At 38.7% G+C, this 18,966-nt stretch overlaps 1 protein-coding gene across 30 annotated transcripts in view; it reads right to left on the minus strand.

Annotated features, from left to right (window-relative positions):
* DTNA (dystrobrevin alpha) overlaps positions 1-18,966 on the minus strand; it is a 391,558-nt gene that overhangs the window by 55,343 nt on the left and 317,249 nt on the right. For 17 of the 30 annotated variants that reach the window (XM_067699356.1, XM_067699358.1, XM_067699353.1 and 14 more), the window contains 6 exons: positions 16,452-16,606; positions 13,603-13,708; positions 11,064-11,230; positions 8,107-8,231; positions 3,554-3,637; positions 1,762-1,851 (listed from right to left, as the gene is read on the minus strand). In XM_067699356.1, coding sequence (XP_067555457.1) covers positions 1,762-1,851; positions 3,554-3,637; positions 8,107-8,231; positions 11,064-11,230; positions 13,603-13,708; positions 16,452-16,606 — 727 coding nt within the window. Of the gene's footprint in view, positions 1-1,761; positions 1,852-1,926; positions 2,205-3,553; positions 3,638-8,106; positions 8,232-11,063; positions 11,231-13,602; positions 13,709-16,451; positions 16,607-18,966 lie in introns of those variants that run through there. The other 13 variants (XM_067699351.1, XM_067699363.1, XM_067699362.1 and 10 more) reach the window with 2 other exon arrangements.

Here is an 18,966-nt window from a genome sequence, read left to right on the forward strand (position 1 = left end):
TAAAACTGGAGGTAAAAGTATCTAGCCATTCAAATTTTTAGAATGTCCTTATTGTAGCTAATGAAGAAATGGCCATAATAGCCATAACTAATGAAATATTTTCCAAATGGAAAGGACTGGTCAGCTCTCTCTCACGTAAATGAGGTGAGGATTTTGGCAAGATAATTAAGATTTTACAGAGGGGGCCTGATGCCAACAGCAGAAGCTCAAAGGCATAATGCTGTGTGCAGTGAGGGGGAGAAGGGCTTTGTGGTCAGCTCTTGCAATAATATTTGCCATAATGGCAGGCTATCTTTCATAAGCTTAATGTTGGCTGCCCAATCATACATCATATATTGGCGTTCTCTTCCTAGTGGTAATGATAAATTTCCATTGATCTAGTTGTTCTTTTCCTATAAATTCATGCATTTATAAGAAAACAATCTAGGTTTAGGGATATAGTTATGATCAAGAAAATGAATGAAGTGAATTTGTCCATGAATTGTGTCATTTGATCCATATTGTGCCTAACTGCTAATCAGCATTGAGTACACACACACACACACACACACACACACACACACACACACGAAGACTTCAAAGGGTTAAGGGAGAGTGCCTTTGAGAATTCCCTCTTTTAAGTTAAGGGAAAAGTGACTCAAGGATATAGCTAGAAACGGATATCAGAACAGGGGATGGGGCAGATGGTGGTAGTATACCCTCATAAATTTGTGTGAGTTAGGTTACCAGGATGTCAAAAGACTTCAAAGATAGGCCCTAGTGCCTTTTGAAGATCAAAGTGTATGCTTGCAAAGGACTCTATGTGAGGAATGCCAGGAGTTTGTAGCGAGGATTCTGGAGTAGTGATTTCAATTCATCCTTATTCTGCTTTATCTCTGTAAGATCTGTCACAATACCAAAGACCAAAAACTCAGGCTAAATAAAGTATCTGCACGGTAAACTTCCTTACTTTTTTAATGCAGCCTCAACACTGACCAGCACCACTCTTGGCTTGTTTAGGTTTTAGTTTTTATCCGGTTTTAACAGGGGCAGTTGGGGTGGGGTAGGAGTGAGGGCAGAGCTCTAGGTCCTATTTCTTTGGTTAAGTTCCAACTGTAGGAAGATTAGGGGCTTTAACTTATGCCTACATTTGGCTTGATGGTTTCCATCAACCTTAGCATATGGACGTGGCTAAGAAATAAACAGGGGATCACCACCAGCATTATCAACTGGTAGAAATTAAACACTAAGAGCATGAAATTGGTTGTGAAATTGCTACTTTAATAGGAATCAGACTGCCCTACCTGGGGGGAAATGGCCGAAGCCCAGGAGGACAGAAAGATGTAAATCCTCAAGTCTTTTACCGTAATATGGTCCAACCATGTGACGTTGTCCTGATCTCACACAGTTAGCGCTAAAATCATTCCAAGAGGCTCTTTAATACAAGAGTCTAAGGAATCACCAGCTGGGGTCTTGCAAACTGTACCAAAGCAGAGAATCATCCAAAGAAGGAGATCCAACATGGTACTCTTCATATTTACTCATCTCATACATACTGGCATGAAGACATAAAATCAGTAAAAGAAGCGGAAAAGTGGAAAAGAGAAAAAGAGCTGACCAGTCCAGCTCAAGTTGGAAATTCTCAAAGGAATCTCATGAAACCCCAGAAGACCTGTATCTCCACCAAAGCATACTACAAGAGGATTTTAGTGATGAAGTAGGACTAGCGGTCTAGCTACGGAACTACTACTATGATTAGTGCTTCAGGGCTGGGATACTGACCGTGCGCTGTGGTCAAGCTGATTTACATACAGCTTTATGAGCGAATGCTCCTCAGCCACAGGGCTGGATGCACTTATCCCCTCAGGTAACCTGAGGGATGCAAACAATGAGACCCCGTTAAAACCTCCCATGGACAGAGCAAGGCCCACTCAGAGAGGAAAGACGTTCTGTGTACACAGCTTTATTGAACGGCACTCTTAAAACAGAAACCAGAGGCCAACCTCCGTGACGATAGGAAGAACTGCGAACTTTAAACAACGTGCTTGAGGTTCAGAGGGAACATTCCAGAAGGACTGAAAATGGGAAGAAAGGGAAATGATCATATTTTGGGGCACCGTGCCCCCTGGAGGAACCAGAACAGCTCAAAATATTATAGGAATATTTTAGAGTAGAAGAAGCCATGTTATCCATCTAGACGCATCCATCATAAAGCACCGTCCAAGCTGAAATGATATAAAATGACCTTCAGTAAGGATGGGGTCTATCTCTGCTTGACATTTGCAGAATGCAGAGCTTCCTAATAAAAGCATATCTTTGTTAACATCACGCCAGATCGTCCCAAGATAGAGGCACAGGCCCATGTTTCTAATAGACTTTACAGTTTATGATTTTGTCTTAGAAAATGTGGTTTAATCTGCTGGTGGCTCTGAAACGGAGTGCTGAAAGGAACAAACTGGGCTTCAACCATAGGATTTCACTGTGGATGTTATGCAGTTCTATTGCCTTCCCATTTCTATCTGTGACAGACTTGCTTAATTTATAGCGGGAAACACCATTCTGTTTATTCCCCTGATTACAATTATGGGGAACACCTTCATCTCAGGTTCCTGCTGATGGACAAATCCAGGAACTCGGAGAAAAAATCAACAGTGTTCTGAGTCTCACTGTCTGCAAATCTTCACTAGAACGTACCAGGATATTACAGGGAAATTGGTACCTCAGCAACTCTTCAGGGAAAAGATTGATTATGTTTGTTTTTGAAACATGAGGCCATTTGTTTCCTACCGAAAGGCATTTGAAATCTTACATTCAATTACTCACTCCAATTGTCCTTACCTTTGTTTCTGCCTTCCTGTGAGCCTTCTCCATGTATTCCTTAAAATAATTCTCTGGTGCTTTATTTGTGATATTTGATCAAATGACTTGGCGTACCTCTTGACCCCTGCCTGTTCATTGTGCTAGTTTTAGGAGAAGTATCTGCTTCACCTGTTTGCTTACAGGGCAGTGGATCTTTGTGCAAAAAGATGAGACATGCATCCACCCTCTTTTTTTAAAATTTCTTGTTCTTATCCATGAATTACTTATGTAGAAACTATATTTCCAAATTTGGTCTTGAGCCTCTAGCCTCAGGAACTCTAGAGTTCACTAAGAAGAAGATTCTTTTATATCTGGAGCTTTATATTACGAGATGTTTCAGAATGTCCATCGTAATTCCCCGTTGCATCTTGAAATTCCAATTCCCCGGCTTAAATGGGCCATTCCAAGTGCTATAAAAGTGACTTTCTCAATGAGCCAGAATGCATGTGTGTCAGCAGTAAAACTTAAATATACCCTGCATTCTTACTGTGGATAGATTGTAAATGCAAGTTTCCAGAAGTGACATTCATTCCCAAAGCCATCCTAGCCCTCTTCAAACACATCCAAATGAATGAAATTAACAACTTGTGACAGATATTTACAAACTAGTTTCTAACAGTAATCTTCTACATTTGGCTTAAAGGAGAATATTTTTCTTGCCACAAAATCAAGGCTCATTACCAAAGGTTTATTTTATAATAGGGTTGGAACTTACCTCCTGGTAATAAAAGGACTTCCTGAGGAGGGGACAGAGTGGGAAAACATGCTGTCATTCATGCTGGTTACAGGTCTGGGCGGCCTAAAACAAAGTACAGTTAAATGGAAAATGGATGGAAAGTTAAATAAAAGTCACAAGTTGACAACGATACGATCTCTCAAGGAAAGGAGTTGGTAAGATCAGAGTTCTTATCTTACCCAGGATCAACGCAGAACTTTACATTTTCCAATTCAATTCTTGAAGTGTTTTGGGAAGTTACATTTCCTTGAGAAGATAGAATGTCTGTTTAAGCATTGCGGGGAAGATCTCCAGAAACCACAGGAATGTTTATTCATGAGCTTTGAGCCTTGGTGATTCATTGAGTCATATTCTCAGATAGAATGAGGATTTTGAGGCAGCCTACTAACTTCTAAAGAGAGAAGCTCAGAAAACTTGATGACAATCAGAATCTACATCCTCTTGGAAAGAGGAAGATTCCTGAGGCTTTGGAAACTTCCTGTGTTCCCCATGACGATGGCCCTCTTCCAAGATACCCGGGCCTGTAAGGACCCAGCTGCAAAATCGTATCATGCCTTCTTCGCTCTTTGCTCTAAGTGAAGACACAATTAAGCACCACAGGGATTTACTGACTTTCTGTTATCTGGATGATCTATAGGGTAGGACATATAGTGCAAGGCATCCCAAAAACTTCACTTTTTTTCATATGATTAGAGAAGGAAAATAGGGTTCAATATTCCCTGGAATTGTCCACAACCTTAAACACCAACTGCATCACGTCTGTCCTCCACTGTCTCAATTTTCATTCCTATAACTGATGTCTTAGTTCAGGTAAAATGATAGCGCTAAGATCCCCATCTCATCTCCAAGCTGTTTTTAGTCTTATTTTAGGTTCACTGTAAGATGTTCCGCGGTACAATGAGGTGGAATTTAGAGTTCAGAAGATGGGTGATGGGGCAGGGCAGCGTTCTGAGTCAGGAAATTTTAGTTTCACTCTAATTCTATATGTGAGTCTGACAGTACAGAATTTTTTGAAGACGAAACATGAATACAGTAGCCTATAGAATCTATTTGTGTCAACTTGACTAAGAGCAAAAAGTTGTAAAGGTTTAATTTTTATCTTAGGAAACCAGAGTTAGTTTGGATTCTACAATGAAGAGAAAAAGGTAGACTTGTTTGTTCCAATGTATTTATGGGAATGGACATGATGCAAGGCAGGTTATGAAATGTCAGCACTACATGCAAAAATTCATTGACACTTTTGGTTCTCAGAACCTAATGCTAAACTGATTTCTCAGATTTTTTAAAGACACATTCTTTGTTGGGTGAGGTCAAAATAGCAGGTTCAGTATTTAATCTACTCTGAACATATTAGCCGAAGTTCTGAAAACTAGCTTAGTGTTTTATATTACTTATCTAGGATATGCGTGATACATGAGACTAGTTTAAAGCTAATTCTGCTTTGAGCAGGACACTTTCACTTTATAAGAAGGATGCTAATTTTAAACAAATTGTTCTGTGAATTTTGAAAAGTTAGGTGTATCAGATTTTAAAACAGTGGGCAGAATGAAATATCTTCATTTTAACTTTGAAAAAAGTGGAAAAAAATCAACTTGACAACATTTCTGGTTTTCTTTTGTCTTTTTATTAATATTCTCCTCTTGCTCTATCTCTAGGAAATGAGAAAACAAGTGGATTTGGAATGCTTTTTAACTAGTCTGGTAAATTTACTCTATTGAACCTGGTCACCCCAAAGCTGAAATTGCAGTTCCTTAGTAAATGGCTTCACATTTAACGTTCATCACGAAAATGTTGAACTTGGGACACAGAATGGCTAACCTTGGCACCAAAGAGCAGTTTTCAAAGGGACCTATTTCCTCCACAATCAAATGGCAAGGTACCTCATCTAATAAATAGGTCACATTGGGAATTTTAAACATATTTAGTCTTAGGAAAAAGAAATAGCTCCAGAAGATAAGGTCACAGAGGCCTAGTGCAAAGTTTTCTTTCTGGACAAGATGTCTGCAAAGGACATTTTTATAAAATTGGCATTCTTTTCATAAACTGAAAGCACTCAGCTTAAAGGCAGAATTAGTTTTAAGCTAGCCTCATATCTCTCACCTGTTTTGTGTCTCATAACCACTTATAAGTCTTTATAAGCACACTAAAGACTATTGACTTACCAAGTATCCCTTTTGGCAGCAAAAAATTGAATAGAATAGAGACAGTTAATCATGGTAACATTTACAAGCAATGTAATAGCTAAGAACAAATGCCAAAACACCAAAATGCCACTACTTAAGTGGCTTTTATGTGCCTATGATAATTTAGAATAGCTAAATGAACAGCATACTTTAAGATTAGAAGTCTTAGATATCCCCATCCAAAAAAAAAAGAAAAAAAAGGAACATAAATATCTGTTCAGGGCAATAACATCAGAATAACAAATAGAAAAATGTCTAAAGCTAAAAATTAGTAAAAAATCTGTTCTAATAGAGATTGGCCACTCTGCATCCGGAATTTCTTGCGTGTTATTTCAACAATTAAATATTTTGTATAATTTGTCTTTTAAAACTGACATTCACCCTGGAAAAATATATTATCCGTGAGTACAGATCAGTGTTTTGATTCAAGGACTATTTTAAGAATCTGGTTAAACATGGAACTTTTACCAGAAAAAGGCACATTTTGTGTAGAATTTTGGGGGAATCCTGAAACTCTCCACGGAACCCAAGTTGTGTGGCATGGCTTCACTTCTTTCTCATTTTTTTTTTAAATTTAGTTATTTTTGGCTGTTTATTTGCTCCACAGCAGGTGGGATCTTCCTGGACCAGGGCTCAAACCCATGTTCCCTGCATTGGCAGATGGATTCTTAACCACTGCACCACCAGGGAATTCCCTGGCCTTGCTTCTTAATTCTGTCTCCAAGTGCGAGGCCCCATCCTAACTCCGTTTTGCTGCAAAGCTCTTAGAGCCAGGCTGTTTGCCCCCATCCTCTCCCTACCTTCCCCACACCCATCATCTCGGATTGAACGCTGTTCTCTTGGGGGGGAACCCCTAAGGGGTTCTACCAGCCCCTAAGGGGGCTGGTAGACAGTCACTCCGTGGCCAAGCTCAGAGAGCCCAGACCTACTCTCACTTATGTTTTGTTCATTCACAAGCAACTAAGTGATCGTCCCTGGCTATGGGGAAGTAAGTCAAGACTTCAGGAGAACAGCTCGTATGAGCTCGCTTTCTGCAGGTGATTGGTCCTTTGGGACACTTCCCAGATTTCTTTACCCCTGGTTTACTTTAAGGCTTATTTTTGGGAGCAAAATTTCCAAAAATAAGTCAACCACATTCTACAGGATCAGTTTACATTAGTTTGTGGATGCTTCCAGACTTGTGTGGATTGCTGGGGGCAATGAACCCTCAGCACACACCCAGAGTAAACCAAACAAAGCCCTGTGGGATTTATACAAAGTCCACAGACGTGCTGCAGCACAGTGGTTTGATGGGATCTGTTTATGTCCATTAGGGGAAAGAGTGGCTGCTTTCCTAAGGCTCTGAGATGCACCACAGTGCCTCTAATGGGTTATGTTCTCATCCGCCTGAAGCGTGAACCTTGCTTTGGTGGATTCCTAACACCCATGTGTCCCATCAGCCAACCTCTCGAGGTCAACAGGCAAACACAGGCCCTGCAGTGCACGTGGTAGTGCTGAAGTGTGCACAATGAAAGGCAGTTCAGAAGGAGGGGGAAAGCCTGTTCTAGAGGCTTCCTGAGACACTTGTGACTACGTAACTCCTAACTGTGCCCCAAAGTACGTAATGAACTTCTTTCTTCTTCTGAGCCCAAGATAACACCCAAGAAAGAAATACTTTCTTCTACCTAAGCCTCCTCTGTTTTCTGAGCCAGCCAGGCCTGAGACAGGCCCCCCGACATGAGGCTTTTGGGAAGTGGAAGGGGTGGGTGGTAGCACCGTTCCTTGGGCCAATTCCCTTTGCCCCCCAAACTCACACATACTTTGGATGAACTTCCCCTCCAATACCCCTTCTTCAACCCTCCCTTGCACAGGCCATGATTCTTCTAAAGTTATATAACTTGGGATAAAACAACAGCAACAGCAATGATTCCTAGGCTTGCTGGCATCTTTAAGATGACTGGCTGTGCAGAGAAAGGAAACAGAGGGCTTCTCTATTTGGGACTCAAAGCACACAAGACATTAAGGTACGGCGTGCTTTAAAATTTCCTGACCACGGTAATTCCGTTGATTATTAACGTCCAATTGTGCAAACTCCAATAACATCGTTATTTTACAATTATAAAATTTTTGAATATTTTCCACTTCAAGGTAAATTACACAGTGGGGCATACTTGTACATCTGGGCAGAAGTACTATATACCTCTCCATGAAAAAAATTATAATAACATGACTTTCACTCTTTTTTTTTAAGACAATAAAATTTAAAACTTGGTCCCTGACAACTAATAGGAAATTAATTGTCTTTGTATGGATCTGCACACGCATCAGTGAAGAAAGCTGTCCCTCAGTCTGGCGGGTAGAGATACTCACACGATGTGGGCCAAGTTGAGTGGTTTCTCAGGCTGGTCAGGGAACATGGGGTGCAAAGGTTCACGGCTGGAAGCACAGCTCAGAGACTTGCTTAATGCATTGGTGAGCTTCTTAGCGGGTGATTTCTGGAAGGAAGAAGAAAGGTTCAAGTGATAACCATCAACATTTATGTAACATTTCATCAGATGATTTGTTTTCATAGTAGATATCCATTCATTCATTCAGGAAATCTTCTTTGATAATCTACTCTAAGTCAAGGATTTTTCTCTTTGCTGGGACCAGAATGCTTGGAATTAGCCATCAGGGTAACTGCCTCGGGCTGCACAGTGTCAGCAAATGCTGTGATAAATGGAAGCAGTCATTGTGCTCAGGACGTCTGAGCTGGGACTTAATGAACAGCAGGGGTCCTTCTGACAAAACTCAGGGGACTGGAAGGTAATTCCAGATGGAGGAAGTTCTGGAGAGGAAAGCAGGAGGGAGACCACTGAAGTCTTATAAGCCGCGTCCAAGACTGTGGTCTTTATCTCAAATGCAGAGGGAGACAATGAACAGGTTAAATCTCAGAGGTGACCTGATTCTAGAAGGACTGCTTCTCTTTAAGAACAGAAAAAGGTTTGAGAGGGGATAGGAATGGAAGTAAGGAGATGGGTAGGACGTTTTGCGGGAATCCAGGGGCAAGATGTTTCAGGTGCGGCTGGATACATCCGGTTAGAAGGAAAAGTGGAACTTCAATCTGAGTCTCTAGAATTTATGTTCTTTCCAGAGCATCATGCTACCTCTTTTTCATTTGGACCAGTGGAATGTTTATTTTAAAATTTCACAGCTAAGGTGATCAAAAATAGCCTACCACATATAATAAATCTTTACCCCAATTTTTCCTTTCTGTGAGAAGCGATTTCTCATTTTGTCACTTTCTTTGACACACAGAGTCCATAACTGGCAACATAACGAAGTGACTTTTGTCCTCATTTTTAAAAGCTAAGTAATGGGAACATTGTCCAAGAAGTCCCTCTTTGGCTTTTGCTAGGAGGTTTAATTCTTAGAACACTTAAAACAGCAGTAACAACAGCTCTTCACCCCATAAACATTGGGGCTCCTTTGTCCTCGTGAGGAGTCTGATCCTACTCTGTAAAGACATTGTCCTGCCATATAGTTGCAGAGTTCAAAACCCCTAAGAAAAGGCTCCTTATCTGACTTTACATAAAACAACAATTACAAACGATTAGTCTATAATCACCAACCCTCTAGGACTTGGAATAGAACATATTTGAAAATTGGTAAGACGCTGACAATAAGAAAATAGAAAGTATTTCCTCCAGCGTTCTATACGAAATTGTATTTCATGATCTGTGCTAGTATATCTATTCTCAGCATGTGATATAGCCAGTAGTGATGGGTGGCATTTGAACTGGCATCAAGCCCTCAGTATACAATGCCTTAGTGAAGAACTCTTACTTGAACTCAGAATCTGACATGTGCTAAACAATTAATATATTTGCACTGAATATCAGTTCCCAATAATAATTCCTAGAAAGAACATTCTGATTTAAAATGTATATTCTCACTACTCAGCCATAAAGAATGAAATAATGCCATTTGCAGTAACATGGATGGACCTGGGGATTATCATACTAAGTGAAGTAAGTCAGACAGACAAAGACAAATATCATATGATATCAATTCTATGTGGAACCTACAAAAAATGATACAAATGAACTTATTTACAAAACAGAAACACACTCACAGACATAGAAAATAAACTATTGTTACCAAAGGGGAAAGGTGGGCAGGGAGGGATAAATTAAGAATTTGGGATTAACATATACACACTACTATATATAAAATAGATAAACAACAAAGACCTACTGTATAGCACAGGGAACTATACTCAATATTTCGTAATAACCTATATGGGAAAGAATCTGAAAAAGAATAAATATATTATATGTATTATACATATATGTATAACAATCACTTTGCTGTATACCTGAAACTAACACAACATTGTAAATAAACTATACTTCAATTAAAATGCATATCTGAAGACCTTTGTAAAAATAAAATGAGTTACTCTTTAAGTAAAGACTATAGGTTGATTTGAGACACATTAAAATATAGAAAAAATGCTTTTAAAAAGTCTGCATTTTCTTGTGATACAACTATTCCAAGAGGAGTTGGCAGGACTGATGGCACATTCCACGAAAAAGAATCTGTACATAGAGCAATACTTTCACAGAAGCACCAGAACAACATCACTGGATCTGGTCTTTGAGTTGAACTGAGACAGAGGTCAGCAAACTGTAAACCACCTGAACAGCAAGCTCACGGACTCAAATTCCTCCCATAGACTCAGGGCCATGTGCTCCTGAGAACACTGTCATCACATGGGCAGGTCACCTTTAGCAGGTCAGTATCACAGGTCACCTCCAGCAAGTTAGTCACTTGCACTGCTCATGAAAAGATGATTTTCTAATATCTCCCCCTCCTCTAAAAAAGTAGAATGAAACAGCATCCTTAAGCCCACACGCTCGCAGGTCTTTCCTTCATGTTCCAGTCATGCAGTTAAGACAACTCCAGAATCTAACTAACAATAATTTTTAGGTGATTCCCACAAACCACCCCCAAACTTGAAAAGAACCTTAACTTACTGTGAAAATGAGATTATGTTCCAGAAGGTGCTTGCTGTTTGGCTGTTACCTAAATCGATACTGAATTATCTGTATTCCAAGAAGTAATATCATTTGAGTCTTCCTATATTTTAAGCCTTAGGAAGCTACACTGGGTTCAGACACAATAAGTAAGAGGTCCCAGTAAGGTGGGGAGTGGGAGGGGAAGGAGGGAATGTGAGAGGAGAAGGTAAGCGTGTCGCTTGATTCAGTCACCATGCTTGCCGTTCCCTTGCATTCTGGACGACACTCACACATCCAACTGTAAGTATTGCCTGGATCTTGCCTTACCCAGGACGTGTACTCTTTCATTTGGTGCTGGTTGCTATGGGAACCACCGGCATGTCCCCTCCAGAAGCAGTCCTGACAGAGCTGGTAATTGTGACACTGTTGGCATCGGTAGCGAAATCCCATCATACTCTCACTGTGGCAGTACGAACACTCAACTGGATGGAAGACTGAGGGGCAAGTTAATGAAGAAAAAAACAAGAAAACAAAAGTATGAGCCAGAAGAAGGAAAAATACAGTCCGACAAGAATTGCATTTTTCTGCTGTGCGCCATGATTTCCGATGATCGTCAGTTTTCGCCGAGAGAAGCAATAAGTTTATTCCTAGACTCTCACTACCCTTTTCCAGCATGTGTGTGGAGGTGGGAAAAACAGAAGGGGATGGAGGATAGGGGTTCTTTTAAGGGCAAATCTCTGTAATTCCATTTGCTCTTCTTACTCCCGTCCCTTGTACTACGAGACTATAAATTACCCAAACTGGCTCGCCTTTCCCCCAAATGCTCTCTGTCTCCAGGAGATCAGCACAGCTCACGGAAGACTCAGAAGCACAACGGATGAACACAGCTGATTGCCCAGTGGGTTGAGAGCAAATATCAGAGAAATGGAAGAGGAGAGGAAGAAGAAAGAAAGGCAAATGGAAGAAGAGTAGAAAAACTGGATGGGAGAATTGAGTTACTTTTTAAAAAATGGAGTAGCTAATAGGCTTATTTAATGAGTGACACTGCTTTTGTTTAACAGATTTTTTTTTTTTAATTTCCCGAGAGGCAGATGGATAGGGCCCAAAGAGATGAATAAGTTGTCTGAATACAGTTCTAAGTCAGATAGTTCAAGAGACACAACTTCCTTTGGCAGAAAATTTGAATTATAAAGCAGGCAAGGTAAAATATTTGAGATTTGAATCCAAGTAACTGCATGTTATGAGCTAAAGATATCAACAACAATAAGAACAATTCATGCTTTCGGTAAACTTTTTCTCTGGCTAACCAGCCAGGGAAAATATTGCAAATAAAAATAAATCAAGATGAAAAGTAAATTGTAAAAACAAAGACATAACCAGTTTTGAACACACTGTCTTCTGAACCAGCATCATATTCCCTTTTTCTGCCTTCTGGGAAAGGCTGAAGTGAGACTTGAATCTAGGGACAACTGTTCTGGGACAGGGCCTAAGGAACTCATTTCCTGCAACAGGAAATGCTGAGAGAGAAGCCATGAAATGACAAGTTTATAATTGGAAAATGACTAGTTCTTAAACTGCAAAACAGTAATATGAACTCATCGTGCATGATCTGGACCTTGATTGCTCTTTGCTCTAGCAGATGAATAAGTAGCATAAAAAAAAAAAATCTGTGACTGGTAGTGCTTACAGAGAAACTAGTAAGTTCATTCTTTAAATCTTCTCCATGAGCAGAACAGGATAGATTTATAACTTTAACTAAGGGAGATAATTAGGGCAGATGCCAGATGTTCTAAATGGGAATTTAAAATAAGCTAACTTTAACCCCAATGTATATTAAAGATATGTGTAGAAGTTAAGATTATAGTAAGAGATAGGAGATAAATTATTTTCTATTTAAGGCTAGAGAATTCCTAGAGTTAGATTAAACAGTAAATAAGAACATCTAAAGATCAGATGGAGGCAATGGATTGTTCCATGTTTAAATTTCTTTAAACCTTGCTCTGAACTATATTTTATATTTAAGTTTGGATATGCCAAGAGTAATTACTTTTAACATAGAAATACTTGCTTTTATAAAAACAAAAGCACATGACGAAAGTTACGTTACTCATTTTTTTACATAACTACAACCACTGAAAGCTTACAATTCGGAGCATATGACTAAAGATTAGCAAGGTGCAACCATCCAATTTTTTTCTATCTCCTCCACCTATTCCTGATGGAGTGCCTAGGAAGAAATAGTTAATGCCAGGTATACCAAAAGTAGAAGTTCATACCTAAAACAAATACTAGAAAATGTCACATTCCTTACTAAGGTTCTCTTTCCATTACAGTAAGTTTTTAAGCCACACCTGATTTGTAACTGAGAGGTAGACTGTGAGATTTAATAAATTTTTAGAACGGACAGTCCTAATTGTGCAGTGCACCTATAAGGCCTTACTGATGAGGGAGACAGGTTAGTTCTATTAAAATTCAGAACTACTAAACAGACCTCCCTAAAACAATGACATTGGCTTAATAATTATAGATTTGATGGCCTAATTTCGGTAATGAAAAAAATTGCCTTAGGAGTTTGGGATTAACATATACATACATGTTATTTATAGGTATATTAACATATACACATTCCCATATTTAAAATAGATAACCATCAAGGACCTACTGTATACCACAGGGAATTATACTCAATATTTTGTAATAACCTATAAGGGAAAATAATATTTTATTTTACATATATATATATATATATATATATATAAAACTGAATCACTTTGCTGTACACATGAAACTAATGCAACATTTTAAATCAATTATACTTCAATTTAAAATAAAGGCTAAAAAAATTGCCTCTGTAGTAACTACTCACCGTTTTCTACATTTGCCAGTCGATGCAGAAGGGGCAGCCAGACCAGGCACTGCGGGGGAGGATCTGACATGAGTGTGTCCAAGAAACCATTTAAGGTGACTTTTTTCTGCATCAAAAAACCCATAAAAATTTAGAATCAAGAATAATCTTAATTTACCTGCTATGTAAATATCATTTGAGATAGAAGAAACAAGACATTCAATTAACCTCTAATAAATAAACAGCTTGAAACTAGTTCTGAATTTAAAACATTAATTGCTTTTTATATTTAAGCCTACATAAGACTGGATTATCTCCACTGAGGCTGAGTCAATATTATCACAAGGAATAAAACAATTCTGAGGGGATCATTTTCATACATGAGGGACAGTATGAAAATGGTGAGGAAAGATGGAGAGTAGACATTCTCCATAAAATTTTACCCAATAGTACATCACAGCACACTCGACAATTCCCGTATCAGTCTTCTAAATTTGTAGAACAGCTTCCCTTTCAAAGCTCCTCAACTTCCATAAGGACTAAATATTTTGTGGTTAATGTGAATGGTTCTGCTATACAAGATTAGGAGTGAATCCTGTTCGGAGGGAGCTATCCTTCCCTGTTAGAAAAGAACACTCTAAATTAAAAAAAAATTCTCTTCTCTACTTTCTTTATGTATCTTTTCTTACAGTTCAGTCGGATTCTGTGTCATTATCCTGGGCTTTTCTGATGCAGAAAAGAAATGTATTTTATCTATAAGTTTCTTTCAAAATGAAAAAATAAGAAGTTATATTAATATATGATATTTTCATAGTATGAATGACAAAAAATTTACATGCAAAAATCACTACTTTATTTAAATTTTTGAATTAGAATATCAAGGTGGATGGGATAGTTTTATATTTTTAGACAAGAAATCAGCCCTGAAGAGCTACAGTGCCTTTTCAAGGCTTAAACCTTACACTTGTCCTTGTAATTCACAAAACAACTGTCTTGGTACCCTTCTATTAATGTTTTCTTATTGGCAGATATTTACAGTTTTAGCTTTACCTCATAATACTAAATAAGCTTTTTATAGGGTTGTTATTAGCATTATAATTAAAAGATAAATTATGTAAAGTATAAGTAATGAGACAGTAGTTTTTCAAAAGCTACTACAATTCATATGTCTAAAATAATACTGTGTTTCAAACGAATCACTTGGGCCGGCTTTGCAATGAAGCAATTAAAACAATATTGGAATTTCATCATTCGAACTGCTGCTATAGCCAGTTTATGAAGCACAAAAATAAACTGGTCTTATTATTTTTATTAGTGTTGCCTCTTTTTGTACTTTACATGATTTTATCTATTTTGACCATTCATCATACTGGCTAAAAATCACTACTGGAAGTCAAGAAATGCTACTATGATTTCCACATACATAAATTTCTCATCATTGAGGGTATATAAAAGATTATATAATAGGCAGTCTCTAGGATATTTCAAAAGGAATTTTGAGCAATGGCAACATCCTATAAATTTTTTTGAATAGATAAATTCTATTAGATTAAAAAAGTCCTATTATTCTGGCTGACTTTTAATGAGAAATATTCTGAGGCATTAGTATATTTCCTGAGGATTCTACAATGCACTACCTAAAATCAACAAATGTACAAACAAACAAGTAAATCCAGGGGCAGAGAGATCAGTTTGGGGTTTAATGCAATAGGCCAGGCAATCGAGGATGTTGAGGAGAGAGATCTGAGAAAATTCTGGAAGGTGAAATCAGTAGGACTTGGTGATTGATGAGAAGTTCTGGGTGAAGAAGTTGTACAGAAGGAGGCTTAGGTGAATGGATCCATTCTGAGGTCACCAACTCGAAAGGGAAAGGGAACTCCAAAGAGGAGTATGCTTTAGCTGGGGACAGAGGCCAGGTATCTAAGCCAGCCTGGGGGTGAGGGCGTGGGAAAGGCCAGAAAGGCTTCCTGGGTGAGAACCCATCCTCCTCACCGCCCCCCCCCCCCGCCCCGCCCAGCGGCAGTAGAGTTTGATACTTAAAGTATCAAGCCATCCCTTCTATTACTGAGTGTATGGATACATTTATAATTCTATATAAATCCATGACCTACGGGGATGCCCAAGGCACCACCTTTGACCTCTTAGATCACCAAGTAAACAGACAGATGAGGTTTACTAGCTGGAGGTAAATGCAGCTTTTCAGTGGCTGCTAAGCACTGATTTCTTATTTAACGGATCCTTTTAGAGGACATACTTGGTTAGTTCGGATTTTTAAAAATTGTAAACAGATCTTCAGTTTATGGATTTCTAAATCTCCACTATGCTGTGCTGAAGAATAGTTCTAGACACGTAGATTTTCCACATGACTGGAGAGATACAAACCCAAACTAAGCAGCTTCCCTTGGCTGACTTGTACCGCCCCCAGTTAAAACATGTTGCTCTGAGCCCCAGTGTAGTGGAAGATTTAGGGCCTCCCAGATGGCATGGGGCATGTGCTGTGATTCCTTTCTTGTCTCCTTTGCTAAATTGGTGAAGCTCGGTGCTGGGTCAGACTCATGTTTCATGTGAGGCTGAGTAACAATTCAACCCTTTTGATAGTGTGGTGGTAACAATGTTTCCGAGGGTATAGCGTTGCTGCAGGGGTTAAATTAGACAATGCAAATAAAGAACTTAGCATGATGCCTGGTTCATGGTCAGGAAACACCACCTATTATGATTATCCAAATGTGTTGAGTTCAGTTACTGACTCAGAGGTCATTTGTCAGAAGCTGGAAGATACACTACAAGTTACCATGAAGAAGTAGTGACTCGGAGTGACACACAGGAGAGCAGCCACTGAGAGATACTTCCTTAAACAAGTTTTCTCCTACCTGTTGAGAGAAACAGGATCTAGCTGACTGTTCTGTGTAACCAAATGAAGGCCCTTCAAACACTGCTGTGGGTAGTTTGAGAACTTCCCGCAGGAACTGATCGTACCGTCCATAAACCATCACCCCACTGGAGTCAGAAATCATTGAGAAAATATCTGATGGATGGAAAAGGAAAGATCTTTATTCATCACATAAAGATTCCCCACTGTTTTAGTTCAATATATCTACTGCAAATAACAAAAAACGTGGCAGAAACTAAATATTTAATTTATTATGAAAGAATAATATGAAAACTAGTTTTTATGCTGAGATATTCCTGGCATGGTGTTTTCTCTGGTGTCTTTCTGTCGATGATTCTGGCAAACAGCATTAACTAGTAATTTGGATAAAATTAGCATATTTTGATAAGACAGAGAACATCACATTTTTAGTTTGAGGTCAATTATCAACTCATATATAACTCGACGGGAGGAATTTTTGTATATGTGAGAAATATGCTTACCTCTTTTGAAATACACAATGAAAATATTACGACAATGTTAGGGTGTGTGTGTATCTAGCAAGTGAGCTATTTACCCGTCTATATTGTCACTAAACGTTTGGGTTTTGGTTTAAGATATTGAAAAATGAAAGACATAATGGGGATAAGGATGCAATGAAAACACTTGATTAACTTCCCACAGAAGCAGAAAACTTCCTATAAATCACAGTGTTCTGGGTGGAAGGCAATTGATTTATGGGGAAGGGTCTTTTGCCTCATGCAGTCGAGAGGAAGCCTGGCCTTGCCGACGATCAGTGAGGTAAAGTCAGGGTTCCAGATTATTCTCAGCAGAGCCACTGGCTTCACTGAGCCTCTTTTCTTCAGTTTCTGCCACTGTGGGCACTTAATGAATATTACTGGCATAATTTCCCAAGGTACTCTATAATTCCTCTGTGGAGATCACTACTGGAAGGAAAGGGTTGGCTATTATATGGTTTGTCACCATGCTAGATTGTAACTAGGCCAGCACAGCTGCTGGGATAAACTGTTGTAAAGTCAATATGCTACCTCTGCTCATTTTGGACTTAATTTTTCAAGGTCAAAATGTAATCTGGGGGTATTGTTTTACACCGCAGCCAGATGTTAAGCATATTATAGGCTTTTATTGGATTATGTTTTGAGGATGTGAATTGGCTCTCATTTTCTTTAAATAGTCCACTTACAAAGGGTTTCTATTGTGTTTAAAATAGTTAATCAATTATGAAGCTACAGCAATTCTACACGAGCAACAAAAATTAATGTTGTTCTCATTCACTTTCACAATATTGTTTACTTAGTGAATTTCATCTCTCATGTTTCATTATAACTAGTCAAAAAAAGAAGTTGCCAACAGCAAAAAAAACCCCCAAAAAACCAAAAACAAAACTCTTGTATAATTCCACATATAGAAACTCAAGAATTCCAATCAAAAGGAGGAACAAGAAACCTTGAAGAGGTAAGTGTACTTTCTCATTAAAGCTGCCATGCTGTTTGTTTGGGGGCCGGGTGGTTAACTGTAATTTGGCCATCCTGCTGAACTTCTAGATTTGGATTTTCTAGGCCAGTTGAAAAGTAGCTTAGGCTTTTCAAATCTCCCACTGAAATAATTTAAACAACATCTCTAACTAGAGTAAAAGCAGAAGGGGTACCAACAGTGACCTTTCACAAACTTGAAGCTAATATTAAATTCATTTGTACTGATAAAGTTCTACGAAGCAACCGCCAAACTAGGGCTCAGTCCCTGGGATTAAAGGGAAGTGGCTGTTAATGACCACTCAGGTTTTTAAAAGGAAATGAGGGGACTCTGAGGAAGCTCTCAACATGGTATGTGTTTGTACCTTAATCTTGGGCCCTCTGTTTTATATATATATATATATATATATATATATATATACACACACACTCATATATATACACACATATATGTAATATTCTTATAACATGAAATATATGTGTATCTATATAATATAGAGGGCTGTTTCAAGGATTAAGCTAGTTACTAGATGAAAAGCACACAGATGCATACTTGGCACCTATATATGGTACAGAAATGTTATCTGCTTTTATTATTAATTTTATATCACACTTTTCTGCCATTTACCTTGTATGTTTAGACTTTGCCTCTCCAATAGGACTGTTCTATAAGGTTCTAAATCATAGTCTAAATTACCTTTGTGTTTCCTGCAGCACCTTACAATGATACTTCAGAAGAACTTACATTCATTGATTTATTAAACTAAAATTAACCTGGCACCTAATAAACATGAAATTGTGCTAAGCAATGGTTATACAGAAAAATCAGGACATGGTTCTTGCCCTCTGGGAGGTCCCAGTCTGTTGGGGATGACAGAGATGTGGTTGCATCCTGGATGACACGACATCATGTACGGTGACAAGGTGGTGTGAGTACAGGAGCGGTAGGGTGTACAGGGTGCAGCAGGAGCTCAGAGAGAGGGTTCCTAGAGCGAGGATTGAGTCAGGGAAGATTTCCTTACA

Source organism: Pseudorca crassidens, chromosome 12, assembly GCF_039906515.1.
Source record: "Pseudorca crassidens isolate mPseCra1 chromosome 12, mPseCra1.hap1, whole genome shotgun sequence".
In the NCBI taxonomy this organism is placed as follows: Eukaryota; Metazoa; Chordata; class Mammalia; order Artiodactyla; family Delphinidae; genus Pseudorca; species Pseudorca crassidens.